The 22,205-nt window shown below is 45.3% G+C and overlaps 2 protein-coding genes across 2 annotated transcripts in view; one reads left to right on the top strand and one right to left on the bottom strand.

The window, feature by feature from the left end:
- The window catches only part of LOC105830673 (elongation factor-like GTPase 1), a 38,329-nt gene that overhangs the window by 12,013 nt on the left and 4,111 nt on the right, over positions 1-22,205 (bottom strand). The window lies entirely within an intron of this gene.
- On the top strand, positions 5,466-22,194 carry LOC105830674 (mucin-5AC). Its single transcript, XM_012670163.3, has 5 exons — positions 5,466-9,045; positions 19,311-19,565; positions 20,868-21,018; positions 21,311-21,433; positions 21,525-22,194. The coding sequence occupies exons 1-5, from the start codon at positions 8,374-8,376 to the stop codon at positions 21,605-21,607; spliced, it is 1,284 nt and encodes a 427-aa protein (XP_012525617.1). The 5' UTR covers positions 5,466-8,373; the 3' UTR covers positions 21,608-22,194.

Below are 22,205 nucleotides of genomic sequence, written 5' to 3'. Positions count from 1 at the left end.
AGAATAAGTATTGATTTAACGAGCAATTAAAATTAAAATAAAATCAAGACTTTCAATTCAATTTACGACATTCACTAATGAAACTTTGCTGTTTCAACAGCGAGGAATTTTTTGTCAAAGCTAATTAATCGGCTTATTTCCATAAATAAATCCCCGCGAATAATTCGATGGCTATTCAATCGTAATCATATGCAGCGATAATTGTTGTAAAAGTTGCACGTCCGGCGCATCAAAAGCCTAGAAAGCGAATTCCCTCATGAATATGAAGGATTTTTCGCCGGTGAAAATTTATTCGGGCATCGCGTGCTATCGCCTCATGGACGCTGAATATCTTCGTTAGTCACGAATCTCTCTCCCCGCGCAAAAATCCTTCTCCGAAGGGAAACAACAAGCGGCGAGATTCCACCACAGCATCGCGGCGCCGTGGAATCTTTTCGACACACTTATCCGCGGGGGCTTTTTTACCAACGCGCTATTTGTTCCTCTCTTTCCGCAGGCGCGAACCGCGCTCGCCTCATTTCGCCGCGCAAAAACCCCCGCCACGGGTACATAAAGAGCGGGGTCAGTTTTTCCGATTCCTAATGGTCAAGCGCAATGGAGGAGGTTGCGTCCCCGATGATGATGGGGCCCCCGTCGTCGATATCGGCGCTGAATCGCCGACGTTCTCCTCGCTTCGCCTCCTTCGCGGCGGCGACGAGGAAGAAAAACACGCGAACTATGGCCGAGCGCACCGCAGACAATGATTAGCGTCCACGTCAAATCTCATGCCTAACAGATAGCCGCGCTAGACTTTCACCGAGATGAATCGCGCGCGCGGGCCGGAGAAGAATACGCGTTCGATCTTTGGAGAAAGGCCGCGCACGCCGTGTGTACCCCCCACGTGTTACTCGACATTGTGTCCATGATGGAAAAATCACGATAAAGCGAGAGAATATCGACGAAATAATAATAATCGTCAAGTACACGCGGAAAAATTTATTCTCATGCTAAGAAAAGCAGTTTCGCGTTTTTTAGTTTTCTTACTTTTAGTAATCTTATCTCTGCAAAGAATATCTCCTCGATGAATAGTCTTAAAATACACTCATTATTTACTTGAAACAAGTAAGATAACTTAAGATAAATTTCTGTGCACACATAGATAAATGTATACTTGAATTGAATAATGTATCACTTATTTTAAATAATTCATAAGTTTATATATCCGCAAATCTATCGTAAATTTATCATAAGTAACAAATTTATTCAAAATATATTTTAAAACTTAATAATTTAATAGTTATCTATCTATCTCGTGCGATTCACAAAAAATGATTATCGATAAATTTACAAGGAGCAAACACAACACACATACACACGACGCGTCGACAGATTGCTCTCCTCTCCGCAGGGGTTTGAACTTTCTAAAATAATTCGCGCGATTTATGTTCACCTGCTAATTAAGTCAATTAAATTGATCGTAACACTTATTTTTGTGTTTGCGGAAAGTTCTCCTCGATGCATTTATCGAATCGGAAGATGATAAATCTCGGTGCATCTATTATTTTTTCCTGTTTTCCCATTAACGGACGCGTAATTGTTAGTTTTCATCAACAAATATATATAAATCAATTTATCAGACTGTAAGTCCTGTCCAGAGAGATGGGCAGAAAATGAACAGAAAGTTTATAGCTTTGAGGCGCGCAGCGCGCGCGCGGAAATTTCTCTCTATTTGAAAGGTGAAGCTACGTGTGGGAGTTGAGTCGAGGTCTATTAGGTCCCGGGGTAATATTCCCAAGATCAAAGCGACGGACAGCCGATGGCTACTTCAAAGAGCAGTTTCCATCGTGTAAGTATGTCTCTCTCTCTCTTTCTCTGACATGTGATTTCCAATTATACAAAAGAAAGAAAGGAAAGAAGAAAAAGAGAGAGAGAGAGAGAGAGAGAGAGAGAGAGAGAGAAAAGGCAAAGATAAGACGGCGGGAGTTCTCTCCTTGTAACTTGTCACTAATATCAATTAATAGTCTGCAAAACCGCCTTCACGGTTGATTAAGAGGTACTTGGTGGTCCAGAAACGACCGGTTTCAACCCGCGAAGGAGACTCGCTCCCTCGGCTGCCTTTTCCGGCGTGGCCGAGGGAAGACGAAAAGCACAAGTAAAATCCCGGACAAGCGCGGAACCGGAGGAACCCGAGGCGGGCGGCACGGACGAGGGAGCGGGAATGGCGAGTGGAAGGTGGATTGGCGGAGATGCAGCTTAGGATTCCGAGTATACCCGAGCAGTTTCTGGTTGGTTGGTAAGTGGGACTAGCGGGGACTCATAGGCACGTAGCGTCCTACGCGAGGCCGCAGTCGGGCGCAAACCCCGAAACAATCTCATCGCGGGTTCACCTTCCATCCATAACATACATACATACACACACACACACCAATCTCCCTCTTTCTCTCTCTCTCTCTCTTTCTCTCTTCTCGTAACAGCAAGCGGCGATAGCGCGCGGTAACGACGTACTCGCGAGCGGTACGGTTCACGGCCTCGGAAGAGCTGCGGAACGCGGAAGAGGGTGCTCTGCGCTGCGCTAGGACGTGCAAGACGGAATTTTGATTCGTCGTCGTGATCCTGGGCCAGTCCGAGTTAGTCGCGTGTCAGTCGTGGTAGCGGCGATCCGTCAAACGATCCCCTGTGCGTTCGGTCGCGGTAGCGTGCCAAGAGGTTTCCTTCTGGAAGCGGAAGCGATCGGAGATCAACACGAGGTCGAGGAACGACTTGAATCGGAGCAAACGACTGGTCTGGTCTCCCTGCTGGCCTGTCAGTGACGTGCGAGGACCGCGAAAGAAGTACGCGGTCCCTTCTTTCCTGTCGAGGATCGCGGTCGAGGTCGCGAGTTCAAGGCGCAGGCGAGGACGAAAGTCTAGGTCGAGGGTCAATCCACGTGTCTACGCGCTGCACGAGGTATGAAACACTTTATGCTCTTTTCGATTAAATATTAATAAGGATAGCGGTGTACTTGCGAATTCGTACCGTGATAAGATCAACTTGTTCAGCTATAATTCTTTTTATTTGACATGTGCTAGTGTATACGATCTCGTTTGTAGCTTTAACAATTTTATGTTGATCAAGCCAAAGAAACGTCTGAATAGAAACAGTAATTTGCTCAAGCATGACGAGCGAAAAGTTTTGACATTTTGGCAATCAGCTTGAGCGTCTTGTGTAATTACTTGAATAGTCCAACAAAATTATTTTCAGATCTGCTTTTATAAGCTAAACTTTTAGAAAATTCAACAAAATTGTTCTCTCTCTTTGTACAATAGGTGACAAAATTATTATTTGTCAAAATATTCATAATACAAGTGTAATAAAACACAAAGTAAATGTAACACGTTAAAAAATATATGACAAATAATTTTGTTATCTGCTGTAGCTGTTATTCGTGATTACCGTCGTACTTTAGATAACGGAACTGTGAAATAAGTACAGCTGCTTTGCCGTAATTGTAATTGACAATGGACCGATTGCTGTCTTTTTCATCTTGTCCCGTAGCCGCAGAGAGCGGCGGCTACAATTGATTCTACAATTGCTGTATAAATGATATTTCGTGTCTACAAGTTCGCGACGCTGTCGGACGTACGAATTAGCTTTGATTGAGTTGAAACAAGTGCATCGCGGACGCGCGTTCCTCCTTATTTATTTCTTTCTCTCTCTCTTTTTTTTGTGTATAATGTTCGTTCGACATCGATGATCCTGCCGCAAAGCCAGATATATATATACGTACCGAAGGAACAGCATTCCGATCGCGACCGTCGACTTTGTGCTCCCCGTATTTCCGTTACAATCTACGTGTCCAACTACCGGGCGCTACCGATGCGAATCGAGCCGGTGGGTGTATTTCGTTATTATTATTATTATTATTGAATGTCTTATTCCAGATAATCGCGTGTCTTTCTCCTCCCTTTTCTCTGATCACACTCTTTCTCATCGCGGACGTCGCTCGTCTTCCTTCTTAGAAAAGCGAAGGGAAGAGAGGAAAAACAGCGACGATGATATATTATTATCTCGCCTCGTCTACCTCTGGTAGATCGTTCGCGGAATTTCCCAGCCGATTTTCCGCTCGGGGGAAAAAGGAGTTCGCCTCTGCATTTTCGCCTGATTCCACCGCGCTCTCTCGAAATAAGTCGGCGGTTGATGACTCGCGGCGATTTTCACGTGCTATTTGGACGGCGGCGATGACGCGCGTTTTTCTTCGCGCGATGCGGCAAATGACACGACGAACCGCGAGAGGAAGGGAATTACAACGGGGAAAAGGGCTTTACCATAGCGACGCGCGTTAAGCCAATTTAACAAAAGATCCGTTAGGCGGTTAGACGTAGTCGTCGTCGTCGTCGTCGTCGTCGTCGTCATCGTCGTCATTGCGTTGACGCGCGATTCGCCGCGACGGCGCGCGTCTCTTTGTCTTTCGCTCGCGCTTCTCTTGAATCGCGCGAGATCCTTTATGTGTCGCGCGGACGTGAAACGCGAACGATTTTACAAGATCCGTCGTGGAGATATTATTTCTCTTTCTCTCTCTCTCTCTCTCTCTCTTTCTCCCCGTCGTTGTCGTCGGTGATTATATCCATTGCTAATTGCGCGTGCTTTTGTATACAGTCGCGGACTTTCCTTTCGGTCTCGTTAATCCGACAAATTGCCGAAACAAACGCACACGTATCGATCCGTGAAAAACGTGTGTACGTTTTATTTGCGCGAGCAAATTTAATGCCCGTTGCGCTTCTCGCGAGCATTAATGGTGAAATTATTCACCGCTCGTCCATAACTGCAACGAATTGCTAATGCGACAGAGAGAGAGAGAGAGAGGAATCGCGCAAACAGATACACTAGATACAGTAATTGTATAATTACTGTAATTTGATCTCCTGCATATCTTACATTTAAAAAAAAGCTAATAATAATCCAGCCTTGATCAAAGTTACCCAGAGCCTTGGTGAAATACTTTCGACTACACGTAAAGTAATTATAAAAAATAATAATTTATAATTAGCTTTCGTTAACATTATTGTTTAGATTTAATTTTTAGAGCCCACATGTTGTCATTGTACTTATGAAAAATAATATAATTATAACAAAATGTTTATAATTATTATCAAACGTTTTATTATTATTATTATTATTATTATTATTATTATTATTATTATTATCATCATATTTGTATCTCACAAGTTTCCCAAAGTTTTTCAATTTAGATACTTTTTAAATCGCAAATTATATCATCGTAATACGGCATTGAAAAAAATCCTTAGTAAACTTGTAAGTGAGGCATTTAGTAATAATACTGTTTGAAATATCTGATTGCCAATACAATAATAATAACAAAATGTTTGATAATAATTTTAAACATTATAATTATCTTACGTTTAATTAAATCTATTTCATCTAACTTCGAAATTTTCAAATAAACATAAAGTAATTACAACAAAATGTTTATTATAATTATTATCAAATAAAAATGTTTCAAACAATGTCATTATTAAATGCAGCTCACAAGTTTACCTAAGATTTTTTAGAGTGTACAAGCATACACTCAGAAAAAAATTAGTTAATTTTTATATAGAAAATTCGCCAAAAATTATGTGTAATTGCTCTTTTATATGTATTTTACTATACTAAGTTAGAAACTTTATCCTGATTTTTTTTAATTAATCTATTTATTTGAAATTGTGCATTTAAAAAATTGTAATTTTTTTAAATTCCCTTATAAATTTACACTAGAAAAGACGTTACTACTCGGTTTATAGTCGAGCACGGTACTTTTTCTATAATTTTTTTCTCAGTGTACGCGTTATTTTCTGAAATTTTACCGTTCACCTCTATAACTATTTTCTTTTACTTCGCGTCCCTCATTAAGAGAATAATTTAATTGTCATATTGTTCACATAAATGGCCAATGTTTAAAAACTTCGCGAATGTTTAAAAACATTGTTGTTTGCGGTCTAAGCGTGGAAACTCCATTCTCTGCCCGCTACATTGTGCGGTTTACTATGACGGTGGAGGAGGCGCAGAATGGGGCGGGTACGAAAAATTCCCGAATAGCGGACAGTTTGCCATTGTGCGTAAATATAATTTATCTATCTGGAAAACAATTGGACCTCCTTCCAACACGAACAAAACGACGAACAAAACCCGTAGGCGCGAGTCACACTTCACAGAGCTGTGATGTGTCCGTGAGAGATTTAACACGCGGCAATCGACGCGTTACAGTTTCGAAATCCCGATTCGCGATTTAATCAATGTCCTTTATCGCGATATCCCGCGCGTGTCCATCCACTCGAAACGATAGACGTTCCTCCTTCTTTTCCTCTCCTTCCCCTCTCTCTCTCTCTCTCTCTCTCTCTCTCTCTCTCTCTCTCTCTCTCTCTCTCTCTCTCTCTCTCTCTCTCTCTCTCTCTCTCTCTCTCTCTCTCTCTCTCTTCGCAGTCACCGCTCGTGTCACATTCTCGCTTCCGTTATATCCCGAGTCGCGCATCCGTCGCACCGTAGTAGGTACATATACTCAGCATACGTGAGATACATATTCTAATGAAGCGTAATGTCTAACATCTGATGCCTGCGGTGTCCGCCGCTCGCACCCGCTCGTTCGCTCGCTCGCGCTCGAGCGCGCGCGCGGGCGGGCGCAGTTGATACGGCCTTGCAAATGCAACGAGATAACGGCTCGTATGGTCGGTTTGTACCGAATGACCCAATTTCACCAGTGTCGTATGGCATACGTGCGATAACTGTTGCGGCACAAGCACCGACGCGCGGACAAGATCGAGCACGTGAAAGGAAAATACGTAGGCAGGCGGGCAGGCAGGCAGATAAGCGGTCAGCTCGCCATGGACCGATGCACGGACATCCAGGAAGAAACGAACAAATAAACGAACAAACTCGCGCGCGCGCGCGCACGCCTCTCCCAACCATCTATCTCCTCGCCCCACCTAAGTCCTATCTGTCGACGTATAAATGTTCAGACGTGAAAAACGCGGTCGGAGAGAAGATCGAGAGAGAGAGAGAGAGAGAGAGAGAGATTATGCACACACGTATACGCGTCGGCGAAAGGTCGTCCGATAAAGGAAAAATTCCCGCGAGGACGGAGAGCGACCTCCGGACCACCGGGCGACTCTCGACGAAAGGGGCACAGACGAGCGAGGAGGGTTTACGGTGTAATTGGAAAACGTCTCGGACACGCGCTTTGCGCGGCGGAAATTCTCTATGCAGCGCGATTTTGCCAATCCGTCGTCGTCGTCGGAACGTAACGCTGGATTGCGAACGGGACGGATGGAACATGCCCGAGTGTTCGAACTTGACACGTAGCAATTACACCTCGGTCGTTCCCCGTATTTGCATAATTTCGCACGGTAGGCGCACTTTTTCTCTCGCTCTCTCGGACGAACGGGAGAACCCATGCATACACATCCCCTTCCTCCACCCCCCTCCCGTGTTATTAACTGTAGGTTATCACGCCTCCGGAAAAAAAGAAGGAAAAGATCGTATTTCATTTAGTAGTGCAATGCGAGTATAAAGACGTTAAAGACGTGGGACGTGGATGGACAGAAAATTACAGGGAGAGAGAAAAGATATGTGGTATGATAAAAGGGAGGCTGGACTGACTGCGAGAGGCTTCGCCAAGTGGAGTGCACTTGGGTTCGTCGTGAACTTCAACCGCGCTCAGAAAAAAATCTAATTACCGTTGCGAGAACGAAGAGCATCACGTCCTGTTAAGGTCGTAGTGTCGAAGCACACATTCGGACAGTACTAAACGGAAAATGCGTGAGTGCCATATTACCCCGTCATCGCGTCGCGCGCAATCTTCTCGGCAAACCGCAGATGAACGCGATCTATAATCCTTTCCCCTCATTATTCGACACCAACGTGAAAAAGCAAAAGCGATTATTAAAAAAAAAGAGAAAGAGAGAGAGAGAGAAAGAAGACGCGCTATACGATGCAAACGCAAAGAAAGTAAGCGCAAAAGTGAAGACACCACCGGCGCACGTCTCCGTTTAAGTCTGCCTCAACGCAGTCTGTAATTCATGTCGGAAGTCAGAATGGAATCCCATTGCTAATTTTATTTGCTGTATAATGTAAAAAATCTTGGAAGAATTAGAATGCGCGCGCATATACATACATGTAATTATAAGTGGAATTCTATCCTGATGCCTGACGCGAATTACAGATTGTCCGAGGCAACATATTCTACGATAGCTATATAACTAACACACAGTATGCATATCTTATTCACGCAGATTTTCTATCTAAGCGAACCGGTCCTCCAGAGGAAAGCGTCGCTTACAGGACGAGGAAGACGCACAGCTCGCGCGTAGAAAAATACAACAGCGGAAGCGACTACTTTCCATAATATCGATATACTAAAGGATGCGGGCCATTCAGTGCTGCGTTTGCGTCGCGTTGCTGCTGATGACGGCGTCGGCCGTTCCGGCGTCGTCGAAAGCCGACGCGGCCAAGATCAAGAAGACGACAACGATCGCGAGCGGAGGCGAGCGTAAGAACGCTTCGGCGATTACCGCGGCGACAACGACGGCGTCCAGGCCGACTCATCGGGCGAACGCCACGTTACACTCGTCAACGACGACGGCAACGGCGCCGAAGACGGCGGCGGCAGCGGCCACGTCCGCTGCGACGACGCTCAAGCTACCGACGGCCTCGTCGACGACGATCGCGACACCGGTGAGGACGACGACGGCGAGGACAGCGGCGGCGGCGGCGTCGTCGTCGTCGTCGTCGTCGTCGTTGTCGTCAGCGTCGTCCACGACGAGCCTGCCGACCTCCCGTAACCCGCAGCAGCACGGTGGCGTTTCGAGTGGTCCTGTCACCTACATCACCGAGACGTCGCCGCGAATAATCTCGCCCACCCAGCATACCGCGGCGACGGTGCTGTCGTCGAGGAAGTCGGCGGCCTCCGCGACCGCTGCCGCCGTCGTCGACGTCACGACCACTCCGCCCCTCACGGCCAAGGAGACGCGGGAGTCGCCCGGGAAGATTAGACCGCAAATCAAACTCACGACAAATTACACCACCGCCAGCGAGGTAAGCGCATTAATTCTATATAACCGATTGACCAACCGACCGAGCGACCGACCGACCAACCGACCGGTTGACTGCAGTCGTGTTTCTCGCATTGTTCCGTTTATTTTGCCTCAACTGCCGCCGGTCTTAACTATCAGCACGGCACAGATTCTCCGGCTTGTAATCGCTTTGCATGATGAATGGTCGCGAGACTCAACGAGGAGAATATCGAGTCCTAATTGGCTTATATACGTTAAGCCGGTCGCGAGTTCCGCAAAATTCCGCGCCGGCTGTTCCATACAATCTATACGGGAATGATTTTCGAAAACCTGTACTGCATCCTGCACGCTTTAACGTAAAGATTGCGGCAGCGTGTCATCCGGCGTGAATTTCGCTAAGAAAATCTGAAATCATTCGGAAGATAAGCGAGGAGAGAATGAGAAAATTCGCTCGTACGTATAAAGCGATAGAAATAATAAATATCCCAAGGCAAACGAGCAACTAATTTAAATGTAATTATCGACACATTTATTAAACTGATTAAATATCCATCGACAGAACGTTTCGACTTAATAAGCTTTCTTTAGCTATCATTTTAATTAAGCTAATAATCAAACGTACACATTATTGGAGAGCAAAGAGAACAGTTGAATATAAATCTATTTTCACGTCACAATACATGCACTGAGAAAAAAATGTTGTTAACTTGACCAAATTTTTTTCAACTAAATTAAATTTCTTTAGTTCAACTATTTATGTATTCAACTGAAACACTTAACACTTTAATTCAAATATTTATATATTTTATTAAAATATGAAATAAATGTAGTTCGGTTAAAAAATTTAGTCAAATTAATATTTTTCTGAGTGTAGTCAACACATAAAATAATAAATAGTAAAAATAAGTTTACAATAAAGAGAAGAGGAAACTATATATGCAACGACGAGAGGAAAAATATTCTCGTTCGTTTTGCTGGCCGTTCATTCACGTCTCGCGCCGTTTCACGGAACGTGGATAAGTTGTAATACGTTCCATTACGTTCCATGCTCGCCGTAACTCGGGATAATTCCGTAATTAGAGTTCCCTCTTTAATTTATGCGATGCGAGAGAGAGATTACGAGCTTCAGGTTCATCGAGTAATATACGAGAGTATCTCTGCAATTCCGCGTGCAATAGGAAAAATTCCACGCGAGTTCTCATCGTACTAGCATCGGTACCCCAGATCCTACAAATTATTCCAAGTGGATCGGAAAGGAATAACACGGAAGAAGGAGGAAGGGGGACGGAGGGAGGATAACTCCAGGAGAAATTTATTACTTCATAACGTTCGCGCTTATCGCGGGGCGAGTTATAAAACCGCGTGGAAGCGCCGCGGCCGAGGAAACTCCTTTCTTCTCCCTCTTTTTTTTTCTTTTCCTCGCGATGGAAAAATCCCAAAACCTACCGCGTGCTGTTCCTCCCCCTCCACTTTCGAGCGAGCACGGAAAAGCGTGTATTCGATGATGCGCGATAGAAAGGAACCCAGATTCGAGTTATACAGCCGACACGGAGGTTCGTATGGGGTTTGAGAAAAAAATGCCATATAGGTCGACCGAGAAAGTAGCGTGTGCACCGTAACGTACCTCCGCGTACGTTAGAAAATATATACGTCCATTTAATGTACGTGCCCGGTGCACGTAGAGGACGCAAAATGGCAAAAACGAGAAAGTAATCGGCATTCGGATACGGCGAGTGGACGTCGTTACGGGACACATCGTAATTATCCAAGTTAATCGAGTGTGCGTGTGCGTGTGCGTGTGTCGCCCCGCGCGGTCCCCGTTCGCCAGATGAATCAGGCAATTGGGTCACACACCTTGGGCCAATCTTTCACAGCCAAGGGGAGAAATCATTTCTTTTTTCCCCCCGTGTTTTCCTTGCGCAGACCTCTCTACCTGCGTGCGGTCATCGTTATCGTCGTCGTCGTCTCTAATTTACATGTCTTCAGACACCTTCCTGACTAGGACCTTGCCGCCACTCTTCCTCCCTCCTGCTCTCTCTCTCTCTCTGCCTCTTCGCCGCACGGAGCGGTAACGGCGGTATTGCATATCGATGGTATATGAAACCGTTGAGTCATTTACGATCAAATAAGCGAACATAACGCGTCTTGATTACAAACGAACGATTTCGTTCCGCGGAATACGGTAAATGCGCGCGCGCGCGCTCGCGCGAGGTAACGGGGTGCGCGAAGTCATTAATAATAATTAAGTATTCTAACGTATCCGTAATAACTGAGAGCGCGCGCGCGCACGTACGCTAACGACGGCAATGCGTAAATTGAGTATGTAATATCTCGCGTGATGGAGCTATATCCGTCCTGTCCGGCGGTCGTCGTCGTCGCGGCGAGAGATATCACGCCGAAAGAAAGCTCATTACGCGAGCAGTGTCGCAAATGGTTACACCGATAGTTGCGTCAAAACATATTCCGCATTTTCACGACGCCGAACGCTCTCGCTAAATTGAACGCGAGCGAAAGGAATCTCTTTCTCTCTTTCTCTCCGAATAAGATATGCGTCTAATTAGGAGTAAATTTAATCAACTGCGATTTAATTAATTCCCTTTCCCCCTCTCCAGCGGATCGTAACGCACTGTGTGATATAATAGGGCCAGGAAGAAAATTCAATTAACCAAGGCTTAATTATCCGTGATTAATTAAATTCACTTCCTCTACCTATATCGTTCGGTGGCCGACGCTGCGATCTGAAAAAAAGAGGAACAGGGAATCGTCCGCGCGATTCGAGTTAACCGTCGGCGCCGGAAAATCGTCGGGACTCCACGGCCGGACGGACAGGACTTGATTGGTAAAGCAACGCGCTGCGGAGAGAGAGAAGTCACGGCAAACTGGTACGAATGAGCATACAATATGTGTGCATGTGAAAGAGGGAAAGACTCGGCGCGGTAATTGCGGGTTGCGCGGAGGAGGTGATACGGGTCGCACCATTCATCCCGATATCGAATGAAAATCGCTGGGAACCGTTCGCGTACACGCGCGCGCACCGCGGCACCGCCGCGATTTCATTCGCCCCGGATTTGCCGTATACGTGTATGGGAAATCGTCGTCGAGGATATCCCTCGTCACTAGGGCGGGAAAAGTGAGGTAAGACAGAGGCTATTTTTCCCCGCCGTTGGGAACAACGAGGCGAGGTCGCTTTCTTTCGTACGTCGATATGTCGTTTCCTCGGCTCTCTTTTTCCGAATTATAAAATGTAAGAAATCTCCTTCCGCGGGAAAGGAAACACGCTCGGTCGGACACAATTATTACGGGTGTACAAGGATAACGATCGTATGTCGATCGGATGTCGACAAATTTCGACGTGCGTGCTCAACAATTCATCCCGCAAATTCCTGACTTTACCGCCGTATAACGTCGGCCGCGCTCTATTTCCGACGCTGTTACATAATCCTCCGTTTGACTTATTGCCGCGCGCGATCGCGCGCGGTTATTGCGTACTTTCTTCCCGGCGAGGAGGAAGACAATGACCGAAACGCGCCGGAATAATGCTCGCGCGCGGCGCGAGTGTCTCGCCTTAATCGAAGAAAAAAAAATCATTTATCGAGGACAAACACCTGGTTGATATTACCCCCTCCCCCGGGTGGCTAGCGGTATAAAATGCCGACATCCTGTATATATGTATTTATACGTAATGAAACTATGTTGCAAAATAAAGTGGGCACGCCGGGTCGTTATCGGCGGAACTTAACGCGCGGCACGCTTTTAGGAAGGCGAGTATTTTCCGAACGATGCAAATCGCAATTAGACCGAGAGAATCGAAGTAGGCCGCCGAACGTTATTAAGATTGGAAATAATCCCCGGGCTTCTCTTATAAGGCAGAAACCTATTACCTCCGCATGGAACGCGCGGATTCCTCGCCTGCCGCTCGCGCACCGCGCGATGATAACATCGTAATTTCCGTCCCGCGAGAGAGTATTTGGGATGCTGCGTATCTCTCGGATGATGCGCTCGGCCGCTCGCTCTCAGGCCTCGGCATTGTGGCGATACATCCTGACGTTTTACGATTGGCCTCTTTCAGCGGCCGGCCCATGTGCCGCCGCGTGTGCGTTAGCGAGCAGGATAAGCGAGCGAGATAGAAATAGAGAAGCTCGCTAACGGTCCCGAATAGGAATTTTGCCCCCTCGCGCTTCCGAGTTACGCGTAACGGAGCATCGCGTCGTCAGGCCCGGCCGCCGTAGCCGCAGTTTCCCCACAGTCGAGGAAGGCGCGGTGCAACGAAATTATCAAATTGCGAAAGCCGAATAAAAATCCCGGAACGGCGAGGTAACGGAAACGGAACGGTCCTATTTACCGTAACGAAATTCCTTCGATATATATCCGAAGAGAGGAGCGTTTAAAGCGCTTGGTCGCGGATGGAAAAAAAAAATGAATCAAACTCTGATTGTTCGGGGTCGCATCGAGTTGAGTCAGCTCGCACGAGATTTCGATTTATGCGATATTTATTGCTTTCACGCGTTTCACCGTGCGCGAGGTATTAAGTAATTCCGCATCTCTCGCTTAGTAAGTTACGCCGCGCGTAATTGAAGCGGGCAAACGACGGCGAGGACGGCGCATCGCGTGTCTCGTCACCGGGGTTTTCTTTACTTTTTTTTCTTCTTCTTAATCAAAGAATTCTCCCTTCGTGCGACGATAACGATACGCGCGATACGTCGTTTCGTGCGCGACTAATAATAGCGCGGCGGATAGAAATGCCGATGGCATTTCTACACACAGCTACGCGTTGTTGATCTAACAAAAACAGCCGTGAAAAGAGCGGCAACGGTAAACGGACCCGTGTCGGGTTCTTTTCCCCGAAGGTTAATAATTGTATTGTAAGGATCTCGGAAACGCAACATCCGCGCGCGGCGACGACGACGACGACGACGACGACGACTCGCTACAACCGTAGAAATTATCCGGTAATGACCGTCTAATTCCCAAACGGACGCACGATACACCACAATTATGAGATCGTTGCGTTACACACATGACGCGTGACACCTCGCTCGCTCCACGTCGCGACTTACGACGACAGATTTTCCTTGGAGGATTTTACGACCACCTGTGGCAATTTCAAAAAGAGATGTCTTTTTCGATCATCAATGATGGAAAAACGTCGCGTTATCTTCAGAGATGATTCGGCGCCACGATGTTTTTTTTTATCAATTTGACATCCGCGCGATATAAAATATTTACATACAATTTATTTATATTTTGTACATGGAAAACAATTAGTTAATTTAGTAATTATTATCTCATATAAGCGAGAATAAAATCTTTAGAGATAATCTTAAATTTCAGTAAAATATTACATTTTTATTTCAATATTCTAGTCATCTAAAGAGCACAATGATTGTTTTATTAATAGAGGAAAGATACCATAAATGGAACACCATTTTGTTTTCGTTGTTTAAAAAATGTTTAAAGACATAAATCTGGACTAGAAAGTGTCTTCTATCAAATCTATAATAGTTTTTGTATTACTGTTTCATATTTTTTTAATAGTTACTGTTTTCGTAACACATGTCGAAAAGGACTTCTGACGAAATGTGCGCTAAATTAGAAACTCGTTATATGATCAAAAGATAATATTTATACAGTTATTTATATAAGTCATTTGTACAAAGTATTTACAAGTTAATATACATAAAAATTTCTAAGAGCCTTTCAATTTGGTGTAAAAAGCTTTTCTTGTCAATTATCCAAAATCTTTCTTTCCGCAAGATGCAACATGTAGTATATGATTGTATAAAGGTTCAATTAGATTAGATTTACTTTAGTATATTTTTTATAGAAAAAAGAAGTTATGAATATATAAAACTGTGAATTTTTATTTCTTTAATTATTTAAGTAGATCATGTTTTTATCAATATTCCTACAGTGCAATGTTTAGATCTCTAATCTCACGGAAATGTTCCAATTAACACACACACACATACAGCAACTTTATGTTTAAAACCGCACTGCAAAGTAAATATAAAAGAGAAAAGGTATAAACAAAGCAATTTTAGGAAACTACGAACATAAAATAATAATATTATCAATAATATACTTATTGTTTAAACTCTTGCAAATTGCAAGAGAAAATCACGAAAATAAGATAATCGCGAATGTACAAACTATGCTTTCATTTTTTTAATTATCTAAACAATATTGTTGCGTTCGCCTGGCGGGACCGCACTCTCTCACTCTCGCACACTCTCCCGCTCGGAATGAAGAAAGACACTCTTTAATGTAACTTGAAAATACAAATATTCTAACTCGAACAGAGAAACAGAGCACGTCCGTTCGGATTGACAGCTCCGAGTCAAATCTGACAAGCGCGTCCGCGTAAACAACGCGGTTGCTAAGAAGAACTGCCGCGCAGCTGAGAGCCGAAATGCACCGAGCGTTTTGCGCGATCGCAACAATATTTATTGGTATTCATATGGCGTAATGTTCAGTTTTCGAGAAATAAGAAAGTACCAAATACCAAAAGGAGAGTGCTCCAATTTCAGTGTCTCTTTCCTCTAATATTAAAATACAATTATAATTTTTGATATTTTTCTTCTTTGCTCATGGATATTTTTGAAAAATTAATATATTTTTCTTGGTAAAACTATACACACTTTTTTCATATGAACAAGTTATGTCTGTTCGGGATTATCAAGTTCTTTAAGAAGATTTCTTAAAGTTTCTTAAAGAAGATTTTATATTCTTGTTTATATAAACGAGGCAATGATTGTAGATTTGAGATTTTTTTCTGTGTGTCAACATCATTTTATCAATTACTATCAATTTACTGATTTTATATATTTAGTTTTCTCTAGAAGAAGCGTAAATTGCGGATAATAATCCGGCATGTAAACAGCTTCTCGGGACTTTAAAAATCACGAGGTTGCATTCCTCGCGCGATTCACGCCAGCCGTGACAGCCGTTTCTCACGTTTAATCGATCCATTCAATCAATCATCTCTCTCGCTTAAAAATTCGCGTCCGAGGACTGTTGATGCGCGTTGCAGGTATGCCGATACATTAGCTCGACGAATCTATTATACACAAACGGCGAAAGGAGGGCGAGCGTTCACGGTCGTGACGCAAACGGATCAGCCGGTGCTAATATCGGTAGTGGAACGTGACGACGGCGAGACGAAAAGAAAATGCAAAGGAAAATAAAACGACAAAAAGACGGTGGGGAGGGAGGCGGGGAGGATGGAAAAGGAATGAGGGGGAAGAGAATAGCGGGCGATGGGCCGGTATCGCCACGGACAATTTACCGCGGCTTATTCCCCGGCTTTAATCGATTCACTCTGCGTGCCACTTTGCCTTGCATTTGTCCACGATGTAGTAAATTTCGAACCAAACCTCCTACTCCTCCTCCTCCTCCTCTTCTTCTTGCGTCCGCGCGTAGGCAGAATAAAAGGCGGGTGAATCAATTAGCGGTTCCGCTCTAATCTCGATGCGATCTACCGCGACTTGTCGAAGAAGCTACGAGAGAAGAAGCTTCTTGCGTTTCCTCCACGATGGAGAAGCGAAGGACGAACGCGTGAAATGCAAAGGCAGTGGAAAAGAAACAAGCGTTAGCAGTCGTCCTAACAATCTAATCGTGTCCCTTCCTTATAACAAGAAATCTTGGATTAGACCAGATGACAAAATGCCCGTTGGTTTCATTATTTTTTTTATCATTTACAATTATTCTTTTGCTTTAATTTATTGACAATCGTAGATTAGCCGTCCGTTATCAGCGAGTCCGTTATTCGCAAAAAAAAAAAAAGATCGGTCTCTCTTTATTGAATTATGCTCGAGACTTTAATCACTGGGCCTCCAGGTGCGATTATTTATCTCGTGCCTGGAACGCGCTCTTAGTTTACCCAACTTTATTATTCGGACCTATCTCTTCTTCATCTCGCCGCTTCTTCTCTGAACCGCTATACTTACGAGCGACAAACGGGCGGACTTTTCTACAGAGTAAATACTTAGGTATGCGGACGTGGGACGCAGGAGGAGCGGGAAGATAACAGAAGGAGAGCGAGAGAGAAAGAAACCGGAGAATCGTAACGTCCGAAAGAAGAATCGCGCAAAGTAAATCCGGCGGAGTGACTCCTCCAAGGAGGAGGAGGAGGAGGAAGAGGAACTCGAAGGAACGCGATCGCGTTTCGGTCAACGACCGCTTTATAAACGAGCGTTTTGTAGCCCGAGCCACACCGGTGGATTGTATGCGGGCACGCGATGACATTATTTTCGAAGTCGGGCGACTTTACGCCTCTCTCCTCGAGGTCGAGGGTGACGCGGATCACCGCCGATTATGGTCGAGTCGGACCTCGAGAATCGAGAGGAGGGAGAAAAAGAAGAAGGAGAACGTGAGGAACGAAAAGTTCGCGGGGGGTGGGGGGGGGTTGTTCCTAACAATTAGCGCGTTCACCCGTGACGGTGTGGCATCAGCGGGAGACTACGAAGATGCCAGAACGGGGAGGAGGAGGGGAGCATTTCGGACACGCTTCTCCGGGGGGGGAAGCTGCGGAATCCTCGTCCTGTCAGCGTTCTTCCGTGAACCGTCGCGCACGCGGTTTTTCCCCTCATTCATGCTCGACCGAACGTCTCACCGCAGGATGCGGTCGATTTCCGACCCTTTTCTCGCCGAGGACACCGTTGACTCGCCGCTAAAAACCGCCGTCGATTAGCGGTCAGTACCTTCTTATTTTTTCGTCATCAAAATACGCAGAGAGGATTTATTTATAACCGCCGTGAGGTAATTTCGACGACAGAATCTCCGGCACTTGATCGTCTTCGAAAAGCGCGCCCGAATATCTGATCCTTCGCAAGTCTCTTCTCCCCGAGGGAAGACTGAGCGGTAAAACCTACGTGAGCTCTGAGCAAGCAATTATTTATTCGTTCTCGGTTTCTCCACGGAGAAAGAGAAAGAGAAAGAGAGAGAAAGAGAAAGACAGAGAGACGACTTTTCGAGAGCGAGGATCGGGCGAGACGATAGCGCGACGTTAAACGAGAGATAAACGTCGGATACGTCGTAAAGAAGAGCGAGAAGGCCCAGGTGAGGAAGGCAAGGAGAGCCCTATCGCGTCGACGCGGCGCATAGTCTCACGTTCCAGGAAGTTGGCCGGCGATGGATATCCGCGCACGGACCATCTTGTACTCTATCGATACGGCGTATGCCTCTTCGCCTGGCCGGCGCTGCATGGTCTTTCTTCCGTCTCTTCTCCTCTTCTCTCCGAGCATTCCGCCTCTTTTTTGCATGTCTTATTCCTCTCTCTCTCTCTCTCTCTCTTGCGCGTAGTTCGCCTCCTTTCCAACAATTTCCATCACGCGATTGGCACCATGGCAGCAGCTTCTCTCTCTCTCTCTCTTTCCCCGAGAGATAAATACCGAAGAAGCCGGCCGTCCCACGAGACCGACTTGTCACTTTTTGAGATGATTCGTAGCCTCCACTTGGAGCGATTATTGACAAGCGAAGAATATCCGTGACATAACGAATAGATATCGACGCCCCGGCCCCTTTTTCGGTGAAACTCGATGAGGAGCAAAGTTTTTTTTCTCTCTCGCATAGCAGGCCGGCATTTAACGAGATTTCAACGAGACTAGGTCGATATTAGAGGGGAAGTTAGAATTTAACGGGAGAAGCCTTTTTTTAATTTACATATCTCAATCACAGGCGAATAACAGGGTTATAAAGGGAAAGTGCAAATTCGCAAGAGAAGTGAAAAGCACAATCAGTCCCATGGCACAGAAACAGAACTTGTTAATGAGGTACCACGCGCCTCCGCAACGTGGGGCCTCGTTTATGGCGCGATCGCTTCGGGGTAACGACGTGCTCATTTGCGATCGGAGCACAGATATCTGTATTCAACCGTCGAAATAGGAGAAAACAACGTTTTTCATAATCAGACCGGAGTTCTCCGGCACGTAGAGATCGTTCTTATTTCCCAGATAGAGAAAGAAAGAGAACACCTCGTTCCTAGAAAACCATCTCGAGACCTCGCGTTTACCCGTGATTGGAAGATGCAAGCGGGAGGGGAGGAAGTTGAGCAAACACGCGGATTACAGCTGTGTCAATCGAACGAAAGAGCGCGATATGTTACTTTCTAGGAAGAGAACTTCCTCTAATCATAGAGCCTCGCGAACGGAATCGGATCTGCGGCTATTGCTAACTTCAACTACCCGGAAGGTCGTTACTCGCGTCACGCCCATTCCTCGTAAAATCGCGCGACGTGTTATTATTGCCAAAGTGCGAGAAGGCGACTCATCATCGACTCGACTATTGCAGACGGGGGTACGGCTGCCGGAGGGAGCGAGCGCAGCGCTCGAGAAGCCGACCAAGTATCATTACTACCCGCACAATCAGCATATCTACTTGCTGCCGGAGTGCGCCGTCCAGCAGGTGTGCAACGCCGTCTACGTCCGGCTCAACTTCACCCAGCCGCTGTGCGCCTGTCCCGGAAGGTACCGGGATCCATGCAGCGCGTCCCTGGACAGCGACGACCTGCACACGACCGAGCTGGTGACCGATCCGCGAACCAAGGTCAGTTTCAAAAATTTTGTGAACGCTCAATAATTCTTTAATATAATTTATTATGATTGCCTTTAGTTCTTCTTCCCCTCCATTGTCGTGGCTCTGTGGCAAAATTCTCAAAACTGAGACCCCTGATGAAAATGATTCCCCTTCTCGAGAGAGTTTCATTATTCCATTGTATCTAATGGTTCATGACTATGAAGAGAAAGAAATATATAATAAATTGCAAAAATCAATCATATTAAAGACTTAGTAAACGCTCAGTAATTCTTGAATATGATTGATCCTTGCCTTTATTTTTTCTTTCTCTCTACAGCCGTGATTCTGCGACAAAATTCTCAAAAGTGAGACTCCTTTGTCGAGGGAGAGTTTCATCATTCCATTCTACCCAAAAGGTCAATTTTTATAACAAACATTAGATCCTTTATTTAATTCCCATTGTGAAGGAAACAGCGTTCGCAATGTAACAAACGAGCAATCGCGAGATATTTTTAGCAGCAATTGAAGGGGAAGAAGAGAAGATCATCGTGGGAACGGCGTTATACTCGTTTACGCGGCCGCGAGTCGTGGATAAAAACGAATGTGCGTACGACGATCGCGCGTTTCCGCCGTTTGCGGTGCCGCAAAACTAAGAGTCGCCATTCCTCTATACCGCGCGAAGCGTTTTACTTTAAGGCGTTTATTTCAAGCGTCGAAGCTATTACGGAAACGGTACCGGAGGCATGGCGCCATTCTCGGCCTCTGGCTCTCCTCTTGGAGCCTCTTTGGCTCTTAACGCGAGTCTCCTGCCGTAAGAAAAACTCGTTCACTTTCGTTTGGTGTATCAACCGTGACTTGCACACCGACCGAATCGCCGCTCGAGAAGAAATTTTTGGGGGCGAGCCTAAATATTCGTCACGTCGATCGTCCCGTACTTCCGTGGCTCCTTTTCTAGCTCTCGGCGTAGACCGCTTTCACATAATTTCAGTCTCGATCGTTATACTCCTGCGGCTTTATTATTACAACGTACCGTAAAACGTAGCGTACCGCGCAACGGCTTCGTCGTAAAGAGAGCTTTTGCGAACCGCACATGATACTCGGAAGAGATAATCAATGTAATCAATGACTACTGTTCGGACACGCTAATCGCATCCCCCCTTCCCTCCCTCCCTCATGAGTGACACGATAATGCTTCGTGTCTTAAACTGTTGAAATAGCCCCAACGTGACGCGTATTGCCGCGCTAACGGGATTACGTAACGTGTGGTTTACCTAGCCGGAAGGAAGAAACCAACAGGGGGAAAAAAATACATGTATACGACGGTCGTTCTAGGCCTTGACCTTGGTGAAAACGTGCGAGCCGGTCGCCGAGATGCGAGAGTGCCGAGCGTCGCGGGACTGGTCCCTGTTGGCGTTGCAGAACGTGCGTACGGGAAAGTCTCACTATCTCGTAATATGCCGGTGTCCCGACACAAACATACTCGGTAAGCAAAGATTTCCTCAAAGAAAACTTCCAGCTTAACTTACAATTACATATTCATAGTCATTCTTTGTGTTCAAGACCTCCTTGAATTTATCTTATCAGATGCTTTTCAGCCAATAAAATAATCCCTAGAGCATCTGAAGATTAACTTAAAGAGGCCTTAAATATCAGATGGTATATGACTATGAATACGGCCGTAAAAATAAACGGTAAAGTGCAGGGTTGCATTCAAAAATTTCTAAATTCTTAGACGTTGTTTTACATGTCGCCGCTTACGTCTTCTTTTTTCGCAGAGGGACCTATGAGCCACGATCAGCCTACTTACGCCAGCGTCCCGGGTATTCGAGTGTACGGAATGATGTGCGTTCAGGGAAACAGAAGGGGACGGCCGCTACGATATTCGCGCAGTGTTTCAGGTATTCTAAATGCCAATATAATATATTACTTCTCCTGGATTTCTCAGACATGAATTTTGCGACTGACGTGTGCGTTCGATGTGTTGAACAGAACAAGCAGACAACGAAGAGAAACCACGTTTTCCTTGGGACAAAGTGCGACACCTGATGGCGACGCCGTCCGTTTGGGAATAGTTTCGCGGAAGACGCGAGGTCCCACCCCCTCTGCCATCGACGAATTTACGCGTTAATTTATAATGCTATTATATTAATAATTTCTCCCCGCCATTTTCAAATCCCATACCCGAACTCTCTTCATTCCCCCTACCATCTCCCTCTTATTATTCTCACGCCTCCTTAATCCTCGAACGGGCACACGTGGTATAGAGTAAATTGATAATAATTGTTGTTAATTTCACCCTACGTGATGAATCTCTCATTTAACAAATTATTTTTGTTCTCTCGATTGTTGATTGTAGAAAGTAAAATCGAGAAAAAGCAACTTTAAAAAATTTAACAAACGTACACAACAGTGTGTCCGCACGAGGAATGATTGACACAATAGGCGAAATCGCCTATGCGTGTAATTTTGTGTGTATTCTTATCTTTACGTAATTACTCGTTTTAATATTTATTATCCATGATTTCTATGTTATTTATATTTGAGCCGTCGATTAATTACACACAACATACAATTCGATAAGATACGAATTAAGATAAGAAAGACAAACAGCTTCGCCTTTGATGTAAAGAGTTGATCAATTGCGTGTAATCTTAAAGAAGAGGAAGAAAA

Source organism: Monomorium pharaonis, chromosome 7, assembly GCF_013373865.1.
Source record: "Monomorium pharaonis isolate MP-MQ-018 chromosome 7, ASM1337386v2, whole genome shotgun sequence".
In the NCBI taxonomy this organism is placed as follows: domain Eukaryota; kingdom Metazoa; phylum Arthropoda; class Insecta; order Hymenoptera; family Formicidae; genus Monomorium; species Monomorium pharaonis.
The sequence above is the reverse complement of the archived record's forward strand: the minus strand, read 5'-3'. Positions and strand labels throughout refer to the sequence as shown.

Bases quoted from the DNA above. Each gene is read 5' to 3' on its own strand.
- LOC105830674 (XM_012670163.3), top strand. From the start codon at position 8,374: ATGCGGGCCATTCAGTGCTGCGTTTGCGTCGCGTTGCTGCTGATGACG. The intron at 9,046-19,310 runs GTAAGCGCATTA...CGACTATTGCAG, and splicing joins ATTACACCACCGCCAGCGAG to ACGGGGGTACGGCTGCCGGA. The intron at 19,566-20,867 runs GTCAGTTTCAAA...CGGTCGTTCTAG, and splicing joins TGACCGATCCGCGAACCAAG to GCCTTGACCTTGGTGAAAAC.